Source organism: Chenopodium quinoa, unplaced genomic scaffold (genome assembly GCF_001683475.1).
Source record: "Chenopodium quinoa cultivar QQ74 unplaced genomic scaffold, ASM168347v1, whole genome shotgun sequence".
NCBI classification, from domain to species: Eukaryota; Viridiplantae; Streptophyta; class Magnoliopsida; order Caryophyllales; family Amaranthaceae; genus Chenopodium; species Chenopodium quinoa.
The window spans coordinates 9,315,897-9,341,392 of record NW_018743920.1 but is presented as its reverse complement, the minus strand read 5'-3'; the positions used below and the strand labels follow the sequence as shown (position 1 = coordinate 9,341,392).

At 33.2% G+C, this 25,496-nt stretch overlaps 3 protein-coding genes across 6 annotated transcripts; 2 read left to right on the top strand and 1 right to left on the bottom strand.

Annotated features, from left to right (window-relative positions):
* The first annotated feature begins 405 nt into the window (after positions 1-405).
* On the top strand, positions 406-1,780 carry LOC110688499 (chitinase 2-like). The gene has a single exon (XM_021865259.1). The coding sequence runs from the start codon at positions 642-644 to the stop codon at positions 1,524-1,526; it is 885 nt and encodes a 294-aa protein (XP_021720951.1). The 5' UTR covers positions 406-641; the 3' UTR covers positions 1,527-1,780.
* A 12,120-nt stretch (positions 1,781-13,900) lies between these two features.
* LOC110688497 (two-component response regulator-like APRR5) lies at positions 13,901-15,855 on the top strand. The gene is made up of 3 exons (XM_021865258.1): positions 13,901-14,548; positions 14,727-14,909; positions 15,343-15,855. Exons 1-3 carry the CDS (start codon positions 14,159-14,161, stop codon positions 15,532-15,534), a joined length of 765 nt encoding a protein of 254 aa, XP_021720950.1. The 5' UTR covers positions 13,901-14,158; the 3' UTR covers positions 15,535-15,855.
* On the bottom strand, positions 14,713-25,283 carry LOC110688496. Of its 4 annotated transcripts, none has more exons than XM_021865256.1 (9): positions 24,299-25,283; positions 24,123-24,200; positions 23,952-24,032; positions 23,366-23,520; positions 22,008-23,227; positions 21,239-21,353; positions 17,542-17,697; positions 17,138-17,189; positions 14,713-14,835 (listed from the first exon to the last, which is right to left on the bottom strand). In XM_021865256.1, the coding sequence occupies exons 1-7, from the start codon at positions 24,701-24,703 to the stop codon at positions 17,673-17,675; spliced, it is 2,079 nt and encodes a 692-aa protein (XP_021720948.1). In that variant the 5' UTR covers positions 24,704-25,283; the 3' UTR covers positions 14,713-14,835; positions 17,138-17,189; positions 17,542-17,672. The 4 variants fall into 4 exon arrangements, with proteins under 4 accessions (XP_021720948.1, XP_021720947.1, XP_021720946.1 ...); XM_021865255.1 differs by having other exon boundaries at positions 17,592-17,697; XM_021865254.1 differs by having other exon boundaries at positions 17,138-17,697.
* Between the last annotated feature and the right edge of the window lie 213 nt (positions 25,284-25,496).

Here is a 25,496-nt window from a genome sequence, read left to right as displayed (position 1 = left end):
ATACTCTAATGAAATAATTAATAAGTATAAAAATTCCTTATATTCACTCATGTGTGATGTACTGATGTGTACCCATGGTTAAAATAGGGGAAACAACATACGGATTACAAAGTATATTCACAGACTCGCAGTAGAAAAAAATGCATTGGTGACGATAATTAATGGAGAAAAGAAGGGGTTGGTAAGGATAATTGAATAATAGTTTTCTTTTCCATGCTTTTTGCATTTATATTACGAAGTATAAAATTTCAAAAATTAAATAAAAAAAATTATTAATATACAAAGTACACATATTTTGTAACAATCCTAAACCTACTCCTTCACTTGATCTAACAAAAATCAACTTTGACCACCTTCTTATAAGATGATTGTATAAAACAGTATTATAACAATGAGTGTGTTAAAATCAATTTCAAATTCCGTAATTAATTATTAGTGTGCCAAAAATCATTCCCATGATTCAACATTCCCAGTTGACAATTCTGCACTTTTAAAAAAGTCCAAATTTTGACCTTCAAACTTTTTATTTTTTTTATTTTTTTTATTTTTTTATTTAAACTCTGCATTTCTTTAATATTTTTTAATGGAGTATAAAAGTTAGTTCCACCAATTCCAGATTAAACATTCATAAAACATAAACCATGGCATTAACACTAATCTTCACCATCTTCCTTTCAACAACCAAAGCAGAAAACAACAAACTATTTAGAGAATACATAGGAGCAGAATTCACTAATGTCAAATTTTCAGATGTACCCATTAACCCAGATCTTCAATTCGATTTCATTCTTTCTTTTGCAATCGATTACACAAATTCAGCTTCTTCCCCAACTCCCACAAATGGCAAATTCAACGTCTTTTGGGACACTAAAAATCTCTCTCCTACCAAAGTTTCCTCCATCAAAAGCAAGCACCCAAATGTCAGAGTTGGGTTAAGCTTAGGAGGTGACAGTATCTTCAACAACCCAGCTTATTTCCAGCCAAAATCAATCAATTCCTGGGTTTCAAACGCTGTTTCTTCATTGACGCATATCATCGAACACTTTAAGCTCGATGGTATCGACATCGATTATGAGCATTTCAAAGGCGATCCTGAGATGTTTGCTGAATGTATTGGACAATTGATATCGATACTTAAACGAAAAGGGTTGGTGAAATATGCATCGATTGCTCCATTTGATGATCAAGATGTACAAAATCACTACCAAACTTTGTGGAAGAAATATGGGCATGTTATAGACTATGTTAATTTCCAGTTTTATGCGTATGATAATAGCACAACAATTCCAAAGTTTATTGATTATTTTGAGCAACAAATGGAGAATTATAAAGGGGGTAAGATTTTAACAAGTTTTATTAGTGATGGAAGCAAAGGATTAGCTCCTACAAAAGGGTTTTTCTCAGCTTGTGAAATGCTCAAGAAAAGGCAACAACTTTTTGGGATTTTTGTTTGGTGTGCTGATGAATCAAAGAATTTGGGTTTTCGATATGAGAAACAGGGTCAAAATTTGCTAGCTTCTCTTTGATTTCATTATAATTTTCATTTGATTAACTTTTGAATGATCATGGTAATTAAATATAGTGTACTTACCATTTTCGAAGAGTGACTAAGTAGTTAGTAAGTCATTAGTATGTGTTATGTACGTGTGTTTAAGTTATTTCTACTTTTCTATGTCGTCAATGTATAAGCAATTAACTGTTAGTCGCTCAATACTCAATGTTTCTCCTCTCTATTTATTGAAACATATATTGGTCAATGAAATTTGGATGTTTCTTTTAATTTGTGTATTTTAGAGAGTATATTGATTGTTCTAAGTAAAGTCTAAACTCCTACTTTAGCGTGCATACATAAGTATATACGAAGTATATTTGTAAATTAATTAAAATTAAAAATATAAGGAGAGAGTGGATCATATTAATGAACATACTAATAAGAAGAAAACAAGTACAAGTTTATTATTAAAGGGTATGGTGCTACAAGCCTATAAGAACTAAATTGGCACTATAAAGAAAATACAGATGAATGTTGGCAACAATCTAGACATTCCTCTAACAAACTTTAAGTCTTTAATAACCAGTGAAAGTACTTATTTGCGTCACTTTTAATCGTGTAATTAGAGAAGCTAATACTGTAAGCTAAGGCAAATGATGGAACCCCATTTAAATTCAGTTTGTGGGCTGGATTCCCATTGGGCCTTATTTATGGATACTTACATTGCAAGACTTTCAATTAACCTGGCCCACCTCCTTCTATCGTCAAGTTATCGTTATTACTTTTTTTTTTTTTTATGTGGTCATTGAACAATGCTAAACTACAGAAATATTCTCTGATTTTTATCTTGATTTTTCATTAAGGCTCCGTTTAGTTTCATATAAAACATTTTCAATGTAATATAATTTTTCATGAATAACACTCTTGCGAAATTAGTTTCCTTTCATTGGTTCTATGTAAGATAAGTTATGCGTGGAGAAAGGATAATGAAAGGGACGGGATTAAGAGAGAGGATTTATGAGAGGAAATTAAAGGGAGACGGGGAGGAGGGAGGAAATGTGGTTTCCCTTCCTTTAAAAGGAAAATATTTTACACCCCTTTACAAACCAAACAAAGAAAAATAAGAAGAACCGAGTAAAATCATTTTCATGGAATGAAACATTTTTCACCTAACCATACACATCCTAAATCTTAAAATCATAATGTTATTTTGGTTAATGTTTCTTAAGTGAGGATAAACTAGAATTTTAAGTGGGGTGAGGAAGGATGTGAAGGAGTGTAAAATTATCAACCGACACGGCTGGCTAATTCAACACCATACTTCGTATAAGAAAATTCAAGGATAAAAAAATAAAATCTATTAACTATTACTAAAACAAAATGTTGCTGACGTCATCACTGTCCATATGTCACTTACATAATAAATTTTTTCCCGCCTAAATGCAAGGATGATGTCATATGTAATAATTTTGAAATTTGAATATTAGAAGTTTCTACATCAAAGCTACGACCTATCGATTTATCTTTAAAAAATGGAGTAAAGGTAAAATACAGTCCCTAAACTTTTGTATTTGTGCACTTTTAGTCCCTGTCAACTTTTTTGTGCACTTTTGGTCCCTCAACCACCACTTTTGGTATTTCTGACCAAATAGTTTAGGGACCTAACCTAGTCAGCATAGTTTAGGGACTATGACTCATTTTTTTTTGTTTTTCTTTTTTTTTTTCTTCAATAATTTTATTTAAAAATAATCATCCCAAAAAATCACAAAGGAATTCCACCCCAACTCAACTCATCAATGGCTTCTCCTTACGAATTATGATCCCTTCAAACAGTAAGCTTCTCATCTCCCTTCAAACAGTAAGCTACTTAATTTCTGATTTTGGGTTTTTTTATTTTCCTAATTGTATAAAAAAGGAAGCCAATTCAGCAGCAACAACAAAAGAAAAAAGGGCCCAATTTCTTACTCATGCTCACTCTTATCTACGCTCATGTTCTTCCTCTCAGTAATTTCCTCTTATTTCTTCTAGTTTTTGTTAATTTTTCTGGGTTTTTGTTCATCTTAATTTTGGTTTATTTATTGATTTTGATTTCTGGGTGCAGTTTGAGGCATAAACCTATTATTAGGGATCGACTCCGCCGCAACCACCTCTGTCTTATCCACCATTGGCGCCACCTCTGGACCCACTTCACTCACCTCTCTTTCCCACCCCCATTAATCTCATACTTTCCCAGATTTCTTCCCCCAAAATTCATAATACGACTGTTTTCCCCAAATTTTGTCAAATTTAGACAACTTCTCCAAAATTCCAATTATTTTGTCCAAAAAAAAATCGGGCTTTTCCCAAACGTTTTGACATTTTCATCCCCAAAAATCCAACTACATTACTCCCAAAAATTCAACATTAGCTGCTTTAAAAAAAAAAAAAAAAACGTCTTTGGTGTTGCTACCGTAGAGCAACGAAATTCAGAAAAGTGAAATTTTTTTTAGAGCTTTAATCATCTATGTTTCTTGATATTTAATCTGATTTTTTGTTGTAAAAAAATTAATTTTGGAAGAGAAAAGAAAAAGAAATTAGGGTTTAAAGAGGGGAAGGAAAAAACCAGTATTGAGGAGAGAGAAAGATAATGGAGTAGCTTGCTCTCTAAACTAATAAAAATTAAAGTTTTTTTTAATAAATTGTGACAAAAAAAAAAAAAAAACAAAACAAAAAAAAATGGGTCATAGTCCATAAACTATGCTGACTAGGCTAGGTCCCTAAACTATTTGGTTAGAAACACCAAGAGTGGTGGTTGAGAGACCAAAAGTGCACAAAAAAGTTGTCAGGGACTAAAAGTGCACAAATACAAAAGTTTAGGGACTGTATTTTACCTTTACTCTTAAAAAATGAAACAAATGTAGATAGCACACTAATAAATGGACTCCTACATTGAAATATGTATTAGGCGACGTTGAACAGGTATTAAAACATAATTTTGATGAAAATCTAAAACTATAAAATTACAAATATTTTTGTACAAGGTGCACAATTATTTTTTATATTTATCCATTTTTTTTAAATGTACAAATTATAAAAATAGATTTTATATAAATCGTGTATTGCATGGGTTCTAACCTAGTTTCAATTACCGTATTTGGCATTATTTAGGTTTATTTATTTATTTTTTTTTTAGTGGGCATACATCCTTAATTCCTTATTCTCTCCACCTATTATCTATCGAAACTTATTTTTTATATTGAAGTTAAACTTTTTTTTTTTTTATTGAGTATAAACTATCTTTGTAAGGTGAAAAATGGTCATAATCTTATTGTGTATTGAATAAGACAACAAGAGTAAAGGTGATAAATCATTAGGTGTAAGGTGCCTAATTTAGATTTTATTTAGTTTAACTTTTCAATAGAATCTTAACTTGGAAGGAGAAAGTGGAATTTGACACCCTTTTGCCAATAAATCACACGAATTAAGATCAATGCCTTTTTGTGTTTTACTTGTTACTCTTTGTTTACTAAGGTAATAAATGACTGTCCTTTTCTTATCATGGTAGTCTTTTGTTGCTATGATTTGAGGGCATGAAGTATTCAAGATAGAGATCAATATGTTGAAAGCAAAAAGGTTGCGTCGAATAATTCAATAGTAAGTCACACATATCTTTGCTCCATGATTTGATAGTTCATCTTCATCCATCTAAACCAAAACGTACATCTTCAATGCACATTTTATGTCATATGAAATGAAATGTTTCGCCATCGAAACAAAGTTGATGAGAATAGAACCTTCTATGATTGAAAAAGAAAGATAAGAGATTCATTAGCTAGTGTTTTATCACCAAATAATCCTTAATTTATGATATTATTTTTGTTTTTAAGTGTGGGTCACCATGAGACTGTATAAGAGAGCACGTTGAATCTATTTGACTATTTTTTAGTTACTTAAATAAACAAGGATATATAGTTTTTTTAAAAAAATTACTCGGTAGTAGTTTTCTTACTTACCCTCATGTTCTTTTTTTTTTTTTTTTTTTTTTTTTTTTTGTTTTTTTAACAAAAATTAATAAATTTAGTTCTAGCAACTTTATTTTGATTGAGGTGACATATTATTATTTTTTTTTCTTTTTTTTTATTCTCCATTGTATTGAAATTTGTCAAAGTCAGAAACTAACCAAAGTCTTTCATTTTATACATTGTTATAATGTTGTCACATTATGAAAAAAATATAAAGGCAAGTAAGCAACAAAAGGTCAAAGCATTCAATCTGTAAAACGGAGTAAAATGAAAGGTCAAAGCAATTACAATTCTTCAAAAAGAATCACAAATTTACTCAATTTAAAAGTTTGTCTTTTCATTTTGGGGCGTTGACTTGGATGCTTAAATCCACCGGCCTATGGTGTTTGACTCTTTTTTCCATCTTCCTAAATACAAGTAAGATTGTTACTGCATATTTTTGTTTGGCCTTTGGATCTTGTTAATTGATATCCTCGGATGCTATCTCAATCTTTAATCTTAAACCTACCCGACTAATCAACTATTTACTTCCTTTGTTCAGTAAATTTGCAACAATTTAATTTTTACACAATTTATATACGAGTAGTAGCTTTGATCATATATACTTGTACTTCTCTAATATATGTAATACTACTACGCATTTAAGTTATATACATATACATTGTGTATGACTACATCACTAATCCTTGCGACTTTCATTTTCTTACTTTGTAATAAAGCTTAAAGATTCGCTATATAACCAACCGATGGAAAATGAAGATACGAGTAAAAGATAGGATCATCACTTTGGGACTTCCTATATTATTACAGACCTAAAAATGAATTGGGACATATTTGACAAATAGATTTTGCAAATCCAGAGTACTGTTATTGCTGTTACAAAGCCATAATGCACAACAGTGTCTGTGTTTGGGATTTTTTCACATTGCCTAATTGCTGAATTTTCAAGGCTTGAAGCTCAGATGACCATTTATACAAATTATGCATTGACTTATCCTAAAAGATCCGTAAATCAATGCATTATTATTGTGGCTTCAATTTCTTGTTGTTATTACTCTTACTATTTGTCTTTTCTACTCCAGTTATTACTTGAAAACACTATGAAATACAACTTATTCCATAGTAGTTAGCACAATAGTACATAGTGGATTTTCTTTTGTGTTGGAATTTAAATGAATACACAATTTAGAAGAAATAGCGTTCATTCTCACTACAATATACTTCGTATGTCTGTATAACTATAACATACACATAATGATTTATTCTGTTAGGGTATAATTGTATAGTATTCTGTATTCTTTAAATGATGTCAGTTTTCTTTCAACACATCAAGCTAAAGAATCTTAATACTATTGCTATACATAATTTTCTTCGAATATAAATTAAAACATATATGAGATATATACGCCTAATTACAAAATGAACTCATAGAAGAACATTGAATTTAATTAATCTTTCATGTAAATGCACATTTGGCATTGATCGGCCAAGCTTTGGGTTTCCCTATTTCACATAATTCATTAAGCTTTCTTAATGTTATATGTGTCTTCTTCACATTAATATGATGTACAATATTAAATTATTCTTGATTTATATACAGGTGAGATTGAACTTAAATCTCATGTATCTCCTTTCAAAAGCTTTACTACAAGTATTCAAGTAATAACATCCACATATTTTTTTATGGTATCCACTAAATTGTGTTGAACTCATGAAAACAGCATTGCCTAGTGTTTGGAATTTGCCGTTACTAAATACCAACACATGGTGACTTTAAAATAAAAAATAAAAAAAATCCAATGATTACAATGCTGTCAATGTTAACTTGTTGACCCCATTAATTTTGACAAAATAAACACAAACATACTGGACGGAAAATTGGGCCAGTGGGCCAGAGAAAGCCCACATTAACAATCAATCTATCATATTTATTGCAAAAGTCTGAAAAGCAGGCCCACAAACCACCTTCTCTTTGCGCCTGCTAAGAGTCTCAATAGAATAGGGTATGCATTTATTCAACTTAGGTTTATATTTTAGGATTATAGGGGTAGGAACATGTTTCTATTTTTTTTTTTTTCATAGCTTTACTCTTGTGCCCCAAATTTTCCATTTCAGTTGAGAATTATGGTAGTGATTCTTAATCGTTTTCAAATACACCTACAGATAGAACGTATTGTGTACTCATGAGTAGTTTTCTTTTAATTGGGAAATGTATAAACAAAGATATGATGAATAAGAAACAACATATATCATTTTTACATAATTTAGCACATACAAGATTACAAGTAGTGATTGGGTTTGTAGCTCTTTCTTTTTCCTACAAGCCTAGTGATGAAATAAATGATGTAGTAGGTTAAATGTTACCTTCACCATTTCAAGATAACAGTTACGCATTATTATTACTAATTTAGATCGGTGGCGAATATAGCGTAAGTTTACTAGATTTGACCAAACTCGCTAAAAGTCTATGGAAAAGATTGGGAAAAAGCTTTTTTTTTATTTTTTATTTTTTTTTAAATGCTAATATTGACAACAATACCCCTATCTATTAGCTATAATTAGGTTAGCCTTGTGTGCTTTATGAAGATGGTTTTTATTACGTCTTATTTGGAAAACATGTAGTAATCATATTTCTGTATATTTTTAGAGAAGTGAATGTTGGAACTTAAAAGGTGGAAATGGAAACGAAAATGATAATATAAGTAGTTTTGGCGGGAAAATTTATCAAAAGAAACTAAAAAGTGTATATCAATAATGTCAGCAATGACTTATCTTAGTATACTCAAATGACTAATTAATCTCTTTTGAAAAAAAATGACTAATTAATTAACTCATTTATCCTATATCCTTCATTTATTTAGATTAATCCTCCACTATTGATTTGCGAAATACTTGAATATTTTAGCTTTGTCTAATAATTAAGATTTGGATGCCTTTTAGGTTCATCATGGTGCCTCATGTTCGCAACTCGCAAGTGTGGAAGAACCTAATTAATTAATATGAAGAAAGCTAATAGAAACTATGGAATAATCTCAAACTTCACCCAAAAAAAAAAAAAAACAAATTGATTAAACAGTTTGCCTTGTGTGCAGTTGGCCACACCATTTGACCGGCTATAAAAGAACAAATTACAGTAACCTCTATAATACTGGTCAAGTAACTCATGTAAAACTGACTAAGTACACTGACGATAGTTACCCCTGTAACATTGACCAAGTAACCCCTATGACACTAACAAAGTAAACCCAATTATGACTGACGGCCAACCACATATAAGAATTTGTGTTGATTAAAATCATTAGGAGCAATAATATGTAGAGTCATAATCTCAAACCTACTCACTATGATGCCCAAGAAACATTCATAATGAATACTCTCTTACCAAACTATACTAGTCAATTGGTCATATTGCTTTTCAACTCTTCTCTGCTTCCACTTCAACTCTTTAATTAGGCCAACGTTAGGCATACACAACGTATTGCTCTCTAAATTTTTATAGTGTCCCACGAGATACTAACTAGAACATTACAACTTACAAGATATCTAATACTCTAATATCTCAATAAACGCATAATCTACTACTCAATAACATAAGTACTAATGAAAACAACAATAATTAAAGGCTATTCTAAATTTACACATAATCTGCTACTCGATAACTTTTGAAAGTAATTAGTGGAAACAAATATGGAGTTCTATATATGGTTGATTAATGGTGGCAAAGGCAGTGCTTGTGCACAAAACACAGCCATACAACTTTGTTACAAGTCATACTTCACGCTAACATACATAAGCGAAATAAGTATGCAAATTCAAGTATATAACTATAATAACAATAACCCCTTTTTATTTTTTGAATTGTATGTGCATGATTATTGTCAAGATGCAAAGGTACCACAAAATACGAATACTTAATACTAAATAATTTGGTATTATCTACATTATTTTTCCTCTCTTCTAGCACAGTAGTAATAATAATGGAATTTACTAATGTGTGGTGAATAATTATTTTCAATTTCTAGTAGTCATTATTTACAAAACCCTAATAATGTTGCAATATTCTCATATTCTAGTCATGATTAAACGACTATCTATGATAAGAAATCGTAAGAAAAATTTGGCGAAAATGAACAAGATCTACAGAAAAAAAAAATCCATCATACAATGTCAGAAAAACCTTCCAATGATAGGGCGACAAATCAAATGATCAAGTTGTTATAATGACAAAAATATATTGGGAGGGAATGAAATTATATGAAAGTGACAAGACAAACCATGAAAAATTAAAAAAAAAAAATTAAAAAAAAAAAGCAAGGGTTAAAAGGAAATAAAAGCTTCCAAGCTAAGTACATTTGTGTACATGGAGTGTACAATAATATTTAAACCTAATACTCCATATGATTTTAATGTTATTAGATCATGAGATAAGTTTTATAATATGGATTTGATTATTACTTTTTTTTAAAAAGACAATTAACTTTATTAATAATAAGAAAGTAAATTTTATTCATATTATCATAACTTTTGATCATTTCAGAATACGGAGTATCTTTACTACGAGTAGTCATGTACAATACTTCCGATCCTCTACTTAAAATAAGTGCAACATTTTTGGATTTTCACGTTGTATGTTGTGCACACATTACTATTTTTTATTGCCGTTATGTAAAAATTATACAAATTTAATATTTTGAAAGTATTCACAACTATTCTAACAAGAAGACTCTACATGATTATATTTGTCTTTACACGTATCTAGAATCACAACAAAAGCTATTACAAAGTCAAAATGTTACAATTATAAAAAAAAACGGAGATTGTACACTCAATTAAATTACTGTAAAAGTTTGTGAAATAAAAAAAAGGTTGTACTATACTCCGATCCATGTGTAACGTAATGCAAGTATTCATGCAAAAAGGAAGTTGGAAGGCGATTGGTTCTGAATTGGTGGTTGCCCAACCATGTAATGAAACGTCAAGGTACTTTGATTCTAGTTAGTTGCTCTCTTTCACATTCATATAGTAATGTAATGTACCTGCCTATATATCTATATTGCTTCAAAGTCCATATTTTACATCATTTCACTGTATATTATGTAATGTATGTTTTCCAGCTTTATTTAGATTTAGATCATATATGGGTACCCGGCCCGTTTTGAAATTATACTGAATCTGATGCCACTGAGCTGAGGTCCCCTACACAAACAATATATGAGAATAAATTTGGGATGTTGAAGTCATAAATGGTTTAATCACCACTTTAATGATTTTCATTTATGTTAAGCTTTGCACAAATGAGGCTTTGATTTAGATCAGATCATGTAATTCCACATATATATTGTATTTTATTTATTTATTTATTTATTTTTAAATAAAAGGGTCAGTTTGCTGACAAGTGCTAACTCCATTTCCTTTTGTCGTCTATTCATGTTTGTTAGGGTAAATTTTTTACCATTATTATTAATAACTCTTGTTTTGTATTAATAAAAGGAATTTTTAACATGAGTGGATAAACCTTTGCCCGATTCTCCAATAATGGACTGACCTTTAAATCTTCCTATTTTGGACAGAATTTTGCATTTTTTCGCCCATAATGAACTGAGTTTACCTGCAACCGGTTATTCAAGTCAACTTTAATAATAAAAAAATAATAATAAAAAAAATCAATCCTCCAATCCACTCAGCCCCTCTTTCCCTGACCCCACTACCAGCCACCCTTCCTCCCTCCGTCTGACGGCGACTGCTAGCGCCCAACCCACCACTCCGGCCACCGCAGGTCCGCAGCACAGACCACCTTCCACTCCGGCCACCGCATCACAGACCACCTTTCACTCACTCCGGCCACCGCAGACCACCTCTCCTTTTTCCCCCAGCCACCCACCCACACCTTCTTCCCGACAGCCCAGCCCCACCCAACCAGACCAACCCCTTCACCCCAAAATCCCACCCTGAAACTGAAACCTCACCCACCCCAAAACCCATGGCCCTATCTTTGAATCGAACGCCACTAGCACCCCAGCCCCACCCCACTGGACCGACCCCCGCCTCCATTGCTAAACCTGCGTAATCTCACCCCTAACCCCTCTCGATCTTTTCCACCCTCCCTAACGCCGGCCGACCCTTTTCCCTAACGCCAGCGAAGGCCGAGATCAATCACACCGAAACCAACCCCTAACCCACTCCGGAATACCACCATAGTTACCCCAAACCCACCCCCTAATCACCGAAACGAACCCCTAACCACCAAAAACCCACCCCAAATTTCTATTCAACCAACCTGAAACCCATAAAAAAAATAGAGAGATGGGCGACGAGAGGCGGCGGCGGTGGGAGGGAATTGAAGAAAGAGAAAGAGATCGGCTGCGGTGGTCGGAATTAATGGAGGGAAGGAGGAAGGAAAGGGAAAGGGAAAAGGGATCAGGAGGAAAGAAGAAAGAAAGAAAGAAAGAAAAAAAAAAAAAAAAAAAAGCTTAACCAATGATAAAATGACAAGTGGCATTTTACCTGATATAACAGGTTGGGTGACCTATTTGGTCCATTTAGGGAGAAAAAAAATGCAAACTTCTGTCCAAAATGGGAAGATTTAAAGGTCAGTCTATTATTGGAGAATCGAGCAAAGGTTTATCCACTCATGTTAAAAATTCCTTAATAAAAAACATTAGAATTGGTATTTCGAAAATGTATATTGAAACAAATTTAAGAAGAGAGATTATCAAAATGTTTGTAGGATTAAAAAATAAAAGTTGTAGCAAGCATGCATCAAGAAAGCAACAAGAGTCATCTTTTAATTAAGAAGCATGCTCGGAAAGATAACTACGTCTTTGAGATAATAATGACAGCTAAGTTTTGATCAATTAAAAAGTTGTACATTTTATTTATTTATATTTGGTAGGTAAGATTTTACAATCCTAGATAAAGTTTATGTATCCAAATCAGGAAATTATTTAGAAAAAAAAAAAAAAAAAACCCTCCTTAATTTTGAGCTTCTGATGACACTGATGAGGCAAAACTTGTTCTTCTCATCTACAATGTTGAACTACCTCAATTGCATGATTGAATGGGTGTAGCCATGTAAGTTTTTCTTAATCCTACTTAATTTTTAATGGTTTATAACTAAAAATGTAACATTTTTTGAGATTAATAACTTATTACATATGAGTAAATGAAAACATCAATATATTGACATTAACAATAATGACAATAACTTATGAAACAACCACCTTAATATTAGTACTAAATTATTTGAAACCTAATTACTCTTTAGTCAACGATGGAGAGCCAGTGTCAACGTCACACAAAAACAACAACAACAACAAGAATAGTAGCATACTTACCAGGCATAGTTTTATTCTAACGGTTAGATCTTGGTCTTTGGAGGCAAGTACTGTAGTATTTTCTTACCCCATCCAAACCTCGAAGATGTTTTAGATTGAACTAAGTTAGTAACTCTGAGAAAAATATTTGAGTCACTTCCTTTGTCTCATATTAAGTGTTACATTTGACTTTTGAGAATTTATGAGATATAGTTTTGAGAAAAGTACCTAATATATGAAATTAGTCAATTACATATCATTTACTCATAAATCATTAAATTTTATGACTCTTTCTACACCAAAAACCATTTTTTTTTTTAAAAAAGGTTATTGAATACAAAATTTGACTATAAGATACGATACTTGAATTATAATTATTACAAGACCGAGAAAGTACCTACCTTATTAAAGTTATTAACTAATTTAATTATGTATCTACTCCATTTCTACATAATAAAAAGGTGACCTAAAAAAATAAAATAAAAATGAGTGTTACTCGTATGAGTAATATGGTAATCACATGGGGGCTGAATATAAAAAAGAAAAAATGCTGCAAATTGAGTCTTTCTCAACGAGTCTATCTTCCGTAGACCCCGCGCAACCCCGCCGGAAAGAGAATCAAAATTTGGGTGGGGTTTTCGTTTTCTATCATTTTACTGTTGCTTATCTTCATTTTGGGCCCTTTCTCTTTTTCCATCCTATCTTTTACTAGTTTTTACTGTATTTAGCCTGTTATTACTACCTCTAAAACACATGGGAATAAATTTACTTTTAATTTTAGATGATAAAAATACATTTTATTAACATACCAATCAACAATTAATTAACAAAATCTATTTTCGCAAAAATTTGAAGGTTTTACATAAAAATAAAGGACATCTAACTCTCTTTTGAGCTAATTGAATATAATAGAATTTATAGTTAAAGATAATTAGATCATGAAACATAGCCTAAGTTAATTCCTAAATGAAACCTTTAAGTGACCCCTGAGGCAAAAAATAATACTACGTATACAAAATATAATCTTAAAGTTAAAAGACATCAGTGTAAATAAGAGGATTGATTAGACTTTACATGAGATTAAAAACTCTTTATTAAGGTATGATTAATATAGATTAAGGAAAAGGTTACTGTAATTACTTTTTTGGGTGGGGAACTGAGGAAGTGGTGGTACACTGGTACTGCTAGAGAGACAAGAATGTAGGTAATGAGTCAACGCTTTTGCATTAGAGAAAGCTCCTAGCAATAATCTCATATATATACAAGTTGGCAAGAGCACAAAGAATCTTCATTTATATTCATTTGAATTTTCAAGATCTTGTATTTCATTTCTGAAAAACAAAACACTAACCATGTATTGTCAGAATAACAGCTCTTTTGTTGATCATTCCGCTGATTTCATTAACCAAAATTACCCTTCGAATTTATCGCCTATGTTGGTCCAGTCACTTGCAGGAGATTTCGATTCTATTAACGAAGCTTTCATGCTAGCAAATGCCAATGGGAATACAAGTACTGGGAGCGGGTGTACTAGCAGTAGTTACATAGGCTCACCAAATTCACCTCTGAGTTGTACCAGTAGTCACCCACCAAATACTACTGCCTCTTTGATGCAGCGAAGCCTCAGTAGCCATTCACTCCATAAAAACGGGTTTTACCAGCATGATTCGTCTCCTGTTGGACTTCATGACCTGGATATTGGGTCAGTTAGAAGGGTTTTTAGCACAGGTGATTTGGATCAGGTAATTCTTCAAATCATTTTAAACTATGTCGAAAATACCCAAATATTACTGACATTATCTTAATAGTTACAACTTAGGAAACCTATTAAAACGACAATATATACATAAATCAGGAAACGCCACTTACTTTTAAAACCAGATTCCTTCTAGTTAACATAATTGCTCATTCTCATGACAGGGAGTCCAAACCTTACGCCACCACCATCACCACCCGGTTGGAAGTCCATTGGCAAATGAAAGTACAAGCATTATCATTGAAGGTATGACTAAGGCATGTCGCTACAGTCCTGAAGAGAAAAAAGAAAGAATTGAGAGGTATCGCAGCAAGAGAAACCAGAGAAATTTCAACAAAAAAATACAGGTAAGACTTAAAACTGTAAATTCTTCAAGATTCCAGAATTCTAGCAGGCTTAACCACAATAAACCTGGTAAATTGAAACATGTCCAATTCAAGATGAATTACAATCATTACCACTAATAAAGGATTTGGTGACATGAGAAAGCTGAGAATTACAGTCATTACCACTAATAAACAAAATATATTCAGCGTAAAGGCAGTCAATCATCAAAATAGCACTGTAGATTAGAATGAGTAGAGCAACCAGGTATTAATCGTGTTTGTAACTTCTTGCAAATGAAGCAAATCAAACACTGAATTTCAATTATCATTAGGAAAGCCTACAGACCCTAGTCCAGATGATTAATTTATATTTGATAACATTTTATATCTTTCTCATATAGCACAGAAAGAACACCTAACTAACTCTTCTATGGTTGCAATGCTTGGCCATCAGTACGCATGCAGGAAGACATTAGCAGACAGCAGGCCAAGAATACGGGGTCGATTTGCAAGGAACGATGAAATCGAACAGCCTACCACTTTCCAAGACCTACAATGGAATCAGATGGCAGGTGATGAAGACGATGAGGATGAAGGGCAGTGGATTCATCTCCTGAACTCCCTTTCTACCAATTTAGTTCCTTGAAGAATGTCCATTATCAGTTAGAATGCTTGTTAGACTTTTAAGTGTCAAACATTGTTTTCAAATTGCAGCATACAGCAAGCAGCAATCCTAGGAATTCATCATGTATATAATTCTGGTGGGTGAAGTATCCTAAGTAACTTGGTACTAGAATTGATAAGCATTCAAAGTAGTTTGCATAGTATTTTGCATGACGGGGTCATGCATGAAAAAAATAAGTGTACATCATTTTGAATGCCCCAATCAATTCAGAACTAGTTCAAGTTCTACGCCATTATTTGGCCCCATAGAACATTAAATAAAAGTTGGACAGGCTTTTAGAAAGAATGCTGTAATATCGCTACATATTTTAATCTGTAACACTAATAATGTGATTACACTTAATTATGCCTACTAAGCATATTATATTGATGAAACTCATAATGATAATCAGCAAAAACTATGACAAAAAAATCTCTATTTTGGCGGCCAACTTTCCTTTTGTCGGCCGCTCGTGGAACTAACATATTATAATATTAGTAAAACTACCTGCCCGTCTTTGACGGAATTGCTAGCCAATTTACTAAATGATTAGATTAATTAAAAATATTTCAAACTCTATGTAAGCCCAATGCCTTTAGTGTGCCATCAAATGGTTATCAACCAGCGGTGTATTCAGAATATGGTTTACAGTATCATCAAATGGTTACCAACCCGCGGTGTAATCTAAAATTTGCAAATGGTTAATTTTTATTAATATACTGTGGACACCTGTCATGTCATTGGTAGTTTTTTAGCTTTCAGTTTTTACTTCATATTAGTCAAATGCCTAGCATATTTCTTTTTAATAACTATTTTAAGTATTATAATCCTTAATTAATATTTAGAAACTTCAGAGTTCAGACTCTGGTTTGTTGTATATACATCCACCCCTATTATTAACCATACAAACCTGTCCAGAACACAATACTTTCTCCTTTCTAATTAGCAATATATTCCTTTTTAGGATATTATTTGCAACGTTATTTTATTAGGCCAATGATTTTATCTATCTATCTCTATATCACATGGGTCTCCAAAAATACCCTGCAAGTGTGCAATCCTTCTACGTTGTGATTGACAGAGAGAAGGGGGGAGAACAGGGGGAGTATATTCAAAGATGTTAACTATCATAGATATCAAAGTTGGACTCTAGAAAATTTGGCATGTAAATAATATCACACAAATTCATAGATATTTATTATGTTTAGTGTACACCATATAATAATGGTTACCTTCCTCGAGATAAATTCGCGCAATTTTAAGCAGGAAGTTTTGCATAGTTTGCATATTTAAATCACAAAAGCAACTCATAGTATTTTAAGTGAAATTAAATAACTTCAAGCTCTTGAAAATACTGCCAAGCGGTATATATTAGGAGAAAAGAAGAAAAAAACGTAACGGAATGAACTAAAGAATAATAAAACATCTGTAGTCTGATAGCTAGAAAATCCCCCAAAAAATTGTGGCCTGGAGGATAGGACCATCACAATTTTATAATTTAGAAATATCACATAGAACAGAAAATGGCTATGCACATGACAGAATAAAAAAGATAATAAAAGAGGAATAGAATTAAGTTACTGACCGACATAATGCTTACTGCTTAGATCGACATGGAGCCGCAACCTACCTGCCCCCTATTAAATGGGAAAAGGCATTAGTTGTTAAATCATCATTATCTTTCATTATAGAATAAGATGCACACAAATTATTCAGATGATAAATCATAAAATCAGCAGCCGCCAATTGCTATAATTATTTTGTTAACCATTATACTTCCAGGTGCCAGTAAGGCTACGTGCCTATGTCCCACCAGAAACATAACACAAGATATGCAGCTAGCACATGAGTAGCACTTCTATCAGTTAGCAAAAGAGTTGGGAAACTTGCAGTAGAATCCAGGAAGTATTAAAAGGAAAAAAGGAATCACACGTTTAATCATGAAAATAAATTAAAACCTCATGGGGACACCTAGGGATTTACACGCACCACTTTCAGCAAAGATTTACCCAGTAACAGCTTCCTTTAAGCCTGTTTACCTATTAGCTAGTGCAAGGCAGACACATTGTGAGGTTTCTCTAGCTCAGGTAGCAAGAACTAGATGCCATATCCCCATGCATTTATTCCCTGCAAGGAAATCCACTTCTGGTTGGAAAGAAGGTATACAAAAGCAATCATATTGTTAGCTTCTCATCTCCAACACAATGAAAAACAAAAGAAAGTATTTTTATTTAAATAATAGCAAAAACAAGAATGATCCACCTTCACATGTGAATTGAGCAGCAACACATACAATCTGACTGTGAGGTCTAAATGCTAAAGACAAGGAAGCAGCTGGGTAAAAAAGGAATGTTCCTCAAGTATATTCTAGGAATCCTTTAACCTAGAGAACGCCATCATTAAGATTAAAGGCATAGGGAGGCATGGTACTTTTCTATATACAAGTGGATTAAGTAATGGGATAAAAGGCTATAAACCTAAAATACCAGGTTTCAGGGTCTATTTACTGAAAGATGAGTCTCCATCATGTGATGCCTTCCAAGAAAAATGCAAAGTATAAGACTAAATGAATTTTTGTAATAGCCGCTATAACATAACATTATAAATAGAATTGACTAATCCACTACCTCCATCTCCTCCAATGAAGCAAGTAATAGTCCCCAATTGCTTAGCCATGAAGAATTCGGAGTCTTACACAGCAGAAACAAAATATTTCAGCAATGATTTCATTGAATGGACCAGTGTATTTGGAATACGGTATGTTCTATTGTGCAAGCACATGCATGGGTATGGGAACATAATTGGCTATATAATATAATTTCAAATATTCAACAAGTACACCAGCATACTATAACCCAAATCACATGTTCCTAAAGAGCTTTTCTGGGGGGTGGATGAGCATGTAATACTATGGTGGATGCACTGAGGTCATTTAGAAGAATAGAGCATACCTGACAGTGAATCTTGACCTGCAAATATTATCAATGGAATCCACAATATGCATATATAATTTTTTCATTCCATCTTCATGTTTATTTTTGTCAAACAAATAACCAAACACCTAATTACGGAATTTCCACCTAAATCATGGAATCAAACATAGGCTGTCTTATAATGTAAAGACCATTGTGCAGCAGATTTTCAACTCCATTCAACAATAGATTGTTCTGCGACAAGTGTTTTGAAATCACACTGAGACATCCATTAAAGAACAGTACTGCAAGAGCAATAAAGCAGACATATACAATCAAAATCACAAGTACAAAGGGTTCTCATAAATTTCTCATAAATTTTAGTCATACAGATTTAAAACCCCTTTTTTAATTAACAAGGTTCGAAAACAAATACTTACAACAGTGAAAAACAATATGTTTAAAACAAAATGAAAAGAAAATTTTCATATACTGAACAAGGTGACATAACACTAGTGAGATTTTCTCCAGTGTCTAAAATAATAAAAATAAATAATTAATTAAAATCATGAGATATTGTACATGCGACTACACGACCAAGCTTATTTTCTATGACCTAGTCCACCTAGAAGAGTCGATATATAAAATGATTCAACAAAAATATGTTCATCACAGGTCATGAAAAAATCGGTAGCAGGCAAAATAAAATGATCATGCTAAAGTAAGCCAAATAGTGTCACAGCAAATGGCTTAAGCATCCCCACATCAAGCACTACCTAGTTACTTCTCCAAAGAAATATTTGTCTTCCATCTCTTTTTATAGGTTCACCCTCCGTAAACCACCCCCTCTCATATCACTCACCCTATCTCTTCCATTCAATCATCTCATTTGGAGGGCTAAATATAGGAGATCAAATAAGAATTATGTGTACAAAATTTCAAGGAACATGACTGGTTTTCCTATTCACCACTCCAAATTGGGGTAAGAAATAAGCACGAGTTAGGTACACCCTCCCAAAATATCTCATTCAAGAGCCACCATGAAATAAAAGGTACACCCTTCCAAGATTTCTCATTCAAGAGCCACCATGAAATAAAATGTACACCCTCCCAAGATTTCTCATTCAAGAGCCACCATGAAATAAATATAGAGTACATGGGTGGAAAATTTCAAACTTATTTTAAAGTAGCTAACCTCACACGTCACCAGACTCTAGTATTGGAATTAACGAAGCCACTTACCCAGTCAAGTCCACTCAAATTTTTTCCACTAGAAGAAACTGGGTCGAGGTAATTTGTAGGGAGAGAAAAATCTAAAGGTCAAGATTGTTAACCTAAGCAGGAGATTTCTCGAGTAGATGCTTCTTCCACAGCTCCCTGTTATTTTAATTCTTTTCTTAATGTAAAATTTAAAATCCCAATGATCTTTTATAGGATTAAAATGATTTAAATAGCCTTTTTTACATATAATATTAAAAAATAATAATAATTGGTGTGGATGATGATTTCAAGAAGCAAATTTTAGGTCAGTGTGCCTTACTGAAGTGAGGGCCATGAGGCACACTAAACAAAAAAGTGAAATAATTAGAAAAAATAAATAAATTTGCGACTGTTTTACACATAGCTTCAGCTTCAGAGTGAGAACCTGTAACATTGTGAGGTATACTCTTTTAAAAATATTTATTTGATCCTAATATGCCTACTCCAGTAGCCTTATAAAGCATCTTAATGACTATATTTAAAAAGCAAGATCTAAACAATGGTGTCTTGGCACAGTTACAATACAAAAGATGATTGCTTGGATGTAGTTATATACGAAGTACTCTAATAAAATGGAAGCTACGCCAATGAGGAGTTCTACAATATTATACATTTATATGTAAATAGTGTATATAACAGTGGCAATTTCCATAATTTTTGGAAATGTAGAAGGGTTAACTTCAATAAACTTCCCAGAATAAATTTCCGTGTAGTTTCCTAAAAAGTAAATACCCTTCATTTTTCCCAAACTTACAAAAAAGCCCTTAATCATTTGCTTTAGTTAGTTAATACCCAATTTTCTAATGATTGAGTATGAAATTACAGAAATTATAGGATATTAAAAATAAAAAAAAATAAACATACCAAAAAAGCAAGTAAGACAATCATTTCAGCTAAAGAAATGCAAGGATATATAGTCAGCTGTCCCTCACCTCAAAAATGTAGGGACCAAAGGAAGGACTTTATAGTCTTAATATAAGTGAAGAACTTTTGAACTTTCCAATCCTGCAGTGTTCTGTTTTATTATCAAGTTTTCTCACATTGGACTATTTCTAATCCTTTAGTCTTATTCAGGCAAGTAATCGTGAATAAGGGTTTAAGGTAACTCTTATTGGGAGCCCCCAAACTCCCAAACAAATCAAGCTGAACTTTCATTATGGCTCATGGACTCACGACCATATGGCTACATGGACCTGTGAATGACTAAAAGATAATACAGGTTTGAGAGGGCTTGAACATCTATTTAAGAAAATTGGTGAAATTATTTGTACAACCTTAAGTCTCAACTATAAGGTAGGTCAGATAATGAGAAGTAATGCAATTGTCCAACTATGAAAATATGAGCTCAGGATGAGAAATTCTCTTCTAAAGAATTTATGTTGCATAAGTACATGAATACATGATGTAGACAAAAGGCTGGTAATAACAAAGCTTGTATATTTGTATATACTGCCTCACATGTACAACAGCCAACACAGCCCCAGAAAAACTCCAAAATTTCTCCCTATACTGACCTCTTCCTGGTCTTGAGGATGGAATTTCTTTTCTTCTTAAATTGAACTTGAAATAACCGCTTAAAAGGAAGCCTAATAACTTTGCCTGTATCCCGTCGCTTCACCTTATGATTACCTGCATTTTATAGCATATAGAGAGTTAGCAAAAGCATCATTCCAGAAATAAATACACCACTTGTCTTAATCGTCTGTTCCAAAATAAATGCATTACTTCTATTCTTGGTAAGTTTCTACCACATTTTATCATTTCACTCTCTTCCCATTATTACACTCAAAAAATATAATTATCTCTCTCTCTCTCTCTCATGGTCCCCACTTAAGTATATCTGAAAAAAAAACAATCTCTTTCACATCCCCTCTTTCATGATCCCCATTGTCTTTTCATTAAAATAAATAAATCACCCACTTGCCCCGCTTGCACAATATAAAACTGCTACAAACAAACACAAAAAAAACTCCACACAATCCCAAGGGATGCATTTATTCGACAGGGAGTAAAACAAAATTAGATAATCTATTTCCAAGAAACATAAAAATGTAGATTTTTCTTCCTCTGTTTTCAGGCATCTTTTCTAACCTCCATTAACAACATCAACATCAACATCAAAGAAAAAACTACTTAGGGAGGATCACATAATAATGATATACTGCATGATGGTTGGTGTATTGGTTGAACTTCAGTCAAGAATTTAACAAAGCAATAAAAAGAATATGCAACGAGAACATAAACAAATTACACTAAAATTACAAGATAGGATTAGTACATCACCTAATCCATTTTTGCCCAAAGATTCATGATCAGCTTCACCAACCTCTTGTACGTGTTTTCTGCATTTCATCATGTCATCTGAAAACATGGATTTTGCAACTAAAAGATCATTTCCATTTTTTTCATGCTGGTGAGGATCCAATGGTAGCATGGTATCGGCAACTATAAACTCTTCAGAGTAAGTTTTGACTTCAGTGTGATCTCCCTTATGCTCCTTAATTTCTTCCACCTCTTCCAGTGGTTGCTGGTCACAATGTAGTAAATAATCACTACTGTTTCTCTCATTAAATGAGTCCAAATCCATCACATTTCTTGCAGGTGAAGTCAAGTTTTTGTCTGTTACTGAATCTTCTTGTGGCTCCAGAGGTTTTCCATCTAAAGATGATTTAGAAATGTGTGTTATATATGACTGATCAAAGGATTGCATATCAGTTGAGATCTCAGCATCTGTACTGTTCAACACATCAGAAGCTAACATCAATTCATCAGTCTGTAAACCATTGCAATTAAGACCCTCAGATTTCATTAAAACCTCCTTCCTTGAACCAGCAATACAGCCCACATCCAAACCATCATCTTTTGAGATAATTTCCTTCATACAATCACTGAACACATTTTCTGCATTATTAACGTGATCCTGCAGCTCTAATTTATGTAAAAGTGGAGAGGTAGTGGTTTCAAGTGCATCAGAGCTCTTCAACTCTTGTAGAGCTATTACTGAATAAATACTGCCATCCTCATCATTATTGCAAGCCAGCAGAGATTTGGGCAGAACTGCTTGCTTAGAGTTTTCAGCAGCATTGCCCTGTTGATCCATGCTGCACAAAGAAGTTGGCTCACTATGCAATTTCTCAGTCTTTTTGGACACCTCGAGATCCTTGGAAGTTGACAGACATTTTGTAAAGTTGGTGGACATACGTTGTTTACCCTCCGTTCTAAAACTTGTGTCGTTTAATTTTAAACCATGTGATGGCATATGATCATCAATAGAAGAAGAATCAATGCATTTAATGGTTTTGGAACTTTTTCCAGACTCGGCAAATGCTTTATCCATATCATCTAAAAACAAATCACCTTCACCACTAGAAATTGGGTCCCAATCAACATGATCAACAATCCAAGGCTCTTTATGACCAGTTTGCACTCCAGGCTGCATCAAGTCAACTCTCATTGCCTCTTTGTAAAACTGCTTTGTCCTTATACCATCGGTTAGTAACAGTCTGCAGGGTAAAAAATACTAGTAGTTATAAGGAAAAGGGTAACAGCAGGTGACATATATCAAGCACTAATCATGCCCCCAAGCTTGCCTGAGGAGGAAAATAGAAGCAGGAATAGAGGTTTTAAAAATGAAATCAAACCTGCAATTTTTAGATATAGTTGCTTTCGCACACTCATTTGAAAGCCCAAGCAACGATAATAGATTAGTCACATCATTTGGACCTCTAAGCTCAAGAACCGAAGGGGCAGCACTGGATACAATTAAGTTCTTGCCTTGAGTCCACTCCACCAATAACTGATGTCAATAAATTGCTTGAGTTATTTATGAATAGGGTATAAGAAAAGTTCAACGATTAGTAAACTACACATATTAACCCCTCTCCAAATGCAAACGAGTTTTCACAAATAACAAAAGCAGTAGTTCTAACTACAAAAGCAACATTAGAAAAAACTTTTTTTTTTAGTTGTACATTAGATCAATTTTTTCAACAAAAAATGGCAAAACCTTCCTAGACACTGACAAATAACTACTGCTAATACTTAGATATACGAGAAACTAAAATACAAGGTACTTCAATAAGACGTGTCATGCTACATTTTCGTTTCTCGTTTTCAAGGCAATACAATCCAATAATTAGTGTTTATTACAATCGCATAATATCACTAAATTAGCAGTAAATAGCATGCTAGGTAAATATTAGCCATATAAATCAACAATCATCACACCTTGGCATTGGATATCATTTGCCTCCTCAGTTGAACATCCTGCATGAGACTTGAGTACATAATCTCAAAGTACACCCCTCGCTGCGCAATCGAATTCAATTTCCATTTCAATCAAACAAATACACAGAAAATATCACAATAATACAAACACACAAATTGCGAGAATCAAACCGCAATAGCAGCTTTAACCATAGGAAGCTTCAGTCGAAACGGCAACTTATCAGCAAAATCAATCGAAATCAAATCAACCTATCAACAGAAAATTCAACAAAATTTACAATAATTCAACAAAATTCTCAAAATCAATGATTAAAACGATAAATTCAATTAAAAAAATGATGAAAAACCTGAGATGATTGACAAGCAATATCAAAAGAATTCTGATTCAAAGGTCTAACAGCGATCAAATCATAAGTCTTGAGAATCGGATTACCCGAATTCAAAGCAGAAACTTGAGTAGATGTTTCAACCAACATTGTCAAACGAGTGTACTGACGAAACGCAGACTTTTCGGGAACTCCGAGGAGACGACGATGAAAGGAAACAGTTGAGGCGAGAAAAGGAGAGGCCTTGAGGAGAGAGAAAAGAGGAAATGGAGAAATTGTGCAACGGTCGGATTCCGACATTACACCTTTGATTGAACGATTGTAAGCGATTCCAGAATAACCTAATTCCATTGCTTTGACAACTAACTTCAAGCGAGTTTGTTTATTTGATTCTGAATATGGAATGTTAAGGTCGAAGAGCTGCATTTTTGGCCCTGTTTTTAGCTAAGGTTGAGAGTTTATCAATGGCGGAATTTGGTGTATTTTGCAGAATGCAGAGGTTTAGGGTTTAAAGATGAAGAAGAAGACGAAGACGATAAACAAAAGTATATTGGGCCTGACCTAAATTTATTTGGGTAAACTCTGAGAAAATACAAGTTCATCAGCCTGATAAACTTGTGATGTTTTATCTAGGGATGAAGTTGTCTTTTCATGGGTAAAATAGGGGGTAGTAAAGTAAATTAACATGATTAATAGCATGAAGGCAACGTGACTAAGGTCAACGAATAACAGGAAACCTTCCTCCACGAGCCAAAGCAACGCCCGTTGCGGTTGAAAATGTCTTCGCAGAGGAGATGCTTTCCCTAAAATAATGGCCCTACTTTACACTCTTTGCTACTAGGGTGTTTTTAGGGATTGAGGCTATTATTGTTGAGGAAGGAAAAAGAAGAGGACAACGCAAAACAAGTAGATCAATAGGAAGACAAGAGTTGAGAAAGGAAGAAGAAGAGGACAACGCGAAACAAGTAGATCAATAGGAAGACAGAGAGATGGTGGTGGTTGTGATGGGTTTTGGGTGGCTGTGATGCTGGTGGCATGATGGTTGAAGATGGGTTTGTTTTTTTTTTTTTAAAAAAATAGTACAAGAAGTTGTGATAAAGCAGACTAATTTGCAACTCTTATCATGTTTTGTATATTAGTCTGCTGTAAAGCCAATTTTAAAAGAGTATTGGACCGAATCAGAACAAAGATCGAAATTTAAAATTTTCAATTTGGAGAC

What these genes read in the sequence shown, in the direction of transcription:
- LOC110688499 (XM_021865259.1), top strand. Translation starts at nt 642, where the DNA reads ATGGCATTAACACTAATCTTCACCATCTTCCTTTCAACAACCAAAGCA.
- LOC110688497 (XM_021865258.1), top strand. Translation starts at nt 14,159, where the DNA reads ATGTATTGTCAGAATAACAGCTCTTTTGTTGATCATTCCGCTGATTTC. An exon ending in GCACAGGTGATTTGGATCAG is followed by an intron (nt 14,549 to 14,726) that starts GTAATTCTTCAA and finishes TTCTCATGACAG; the next exon opens with GGAGTCCAAACCTTACGCCA. An exon ending in ATTTCAACAAAAAAATACAG is followed by an intron (nt 14,910 to 15,342) that starts GTAAGACTTAAA and finishes CTTGGCCATCAG; the next exon opens with TACGCATGCAGGAAGACATT.
- LOC110688496 (XM_021865254.1), bottom strand. Translation starts at nt 24,703, where the DNA reads ATGCAGCTCTTCGACCTTAACATTCCATATTCAGAATCAAATAAACAA. An exon ending in AAATGATATCCAATGCCAAG is followed by an intron (nt 23,521 to 23,951) that starts GTGTGATGATTG and finishes TATTGACATCAG; the next exon opens with TTATTGGTGGAGTGGACTCA. An exon ending in ACTATATCTAAAAATTGCAG is followed by an intron (nt 23,228 to 23,365) that starts GTTTGATTTCAT and finishes TTTACCCTGCAG; the next exon opens with ACTGTTACTAACCGATGGTA.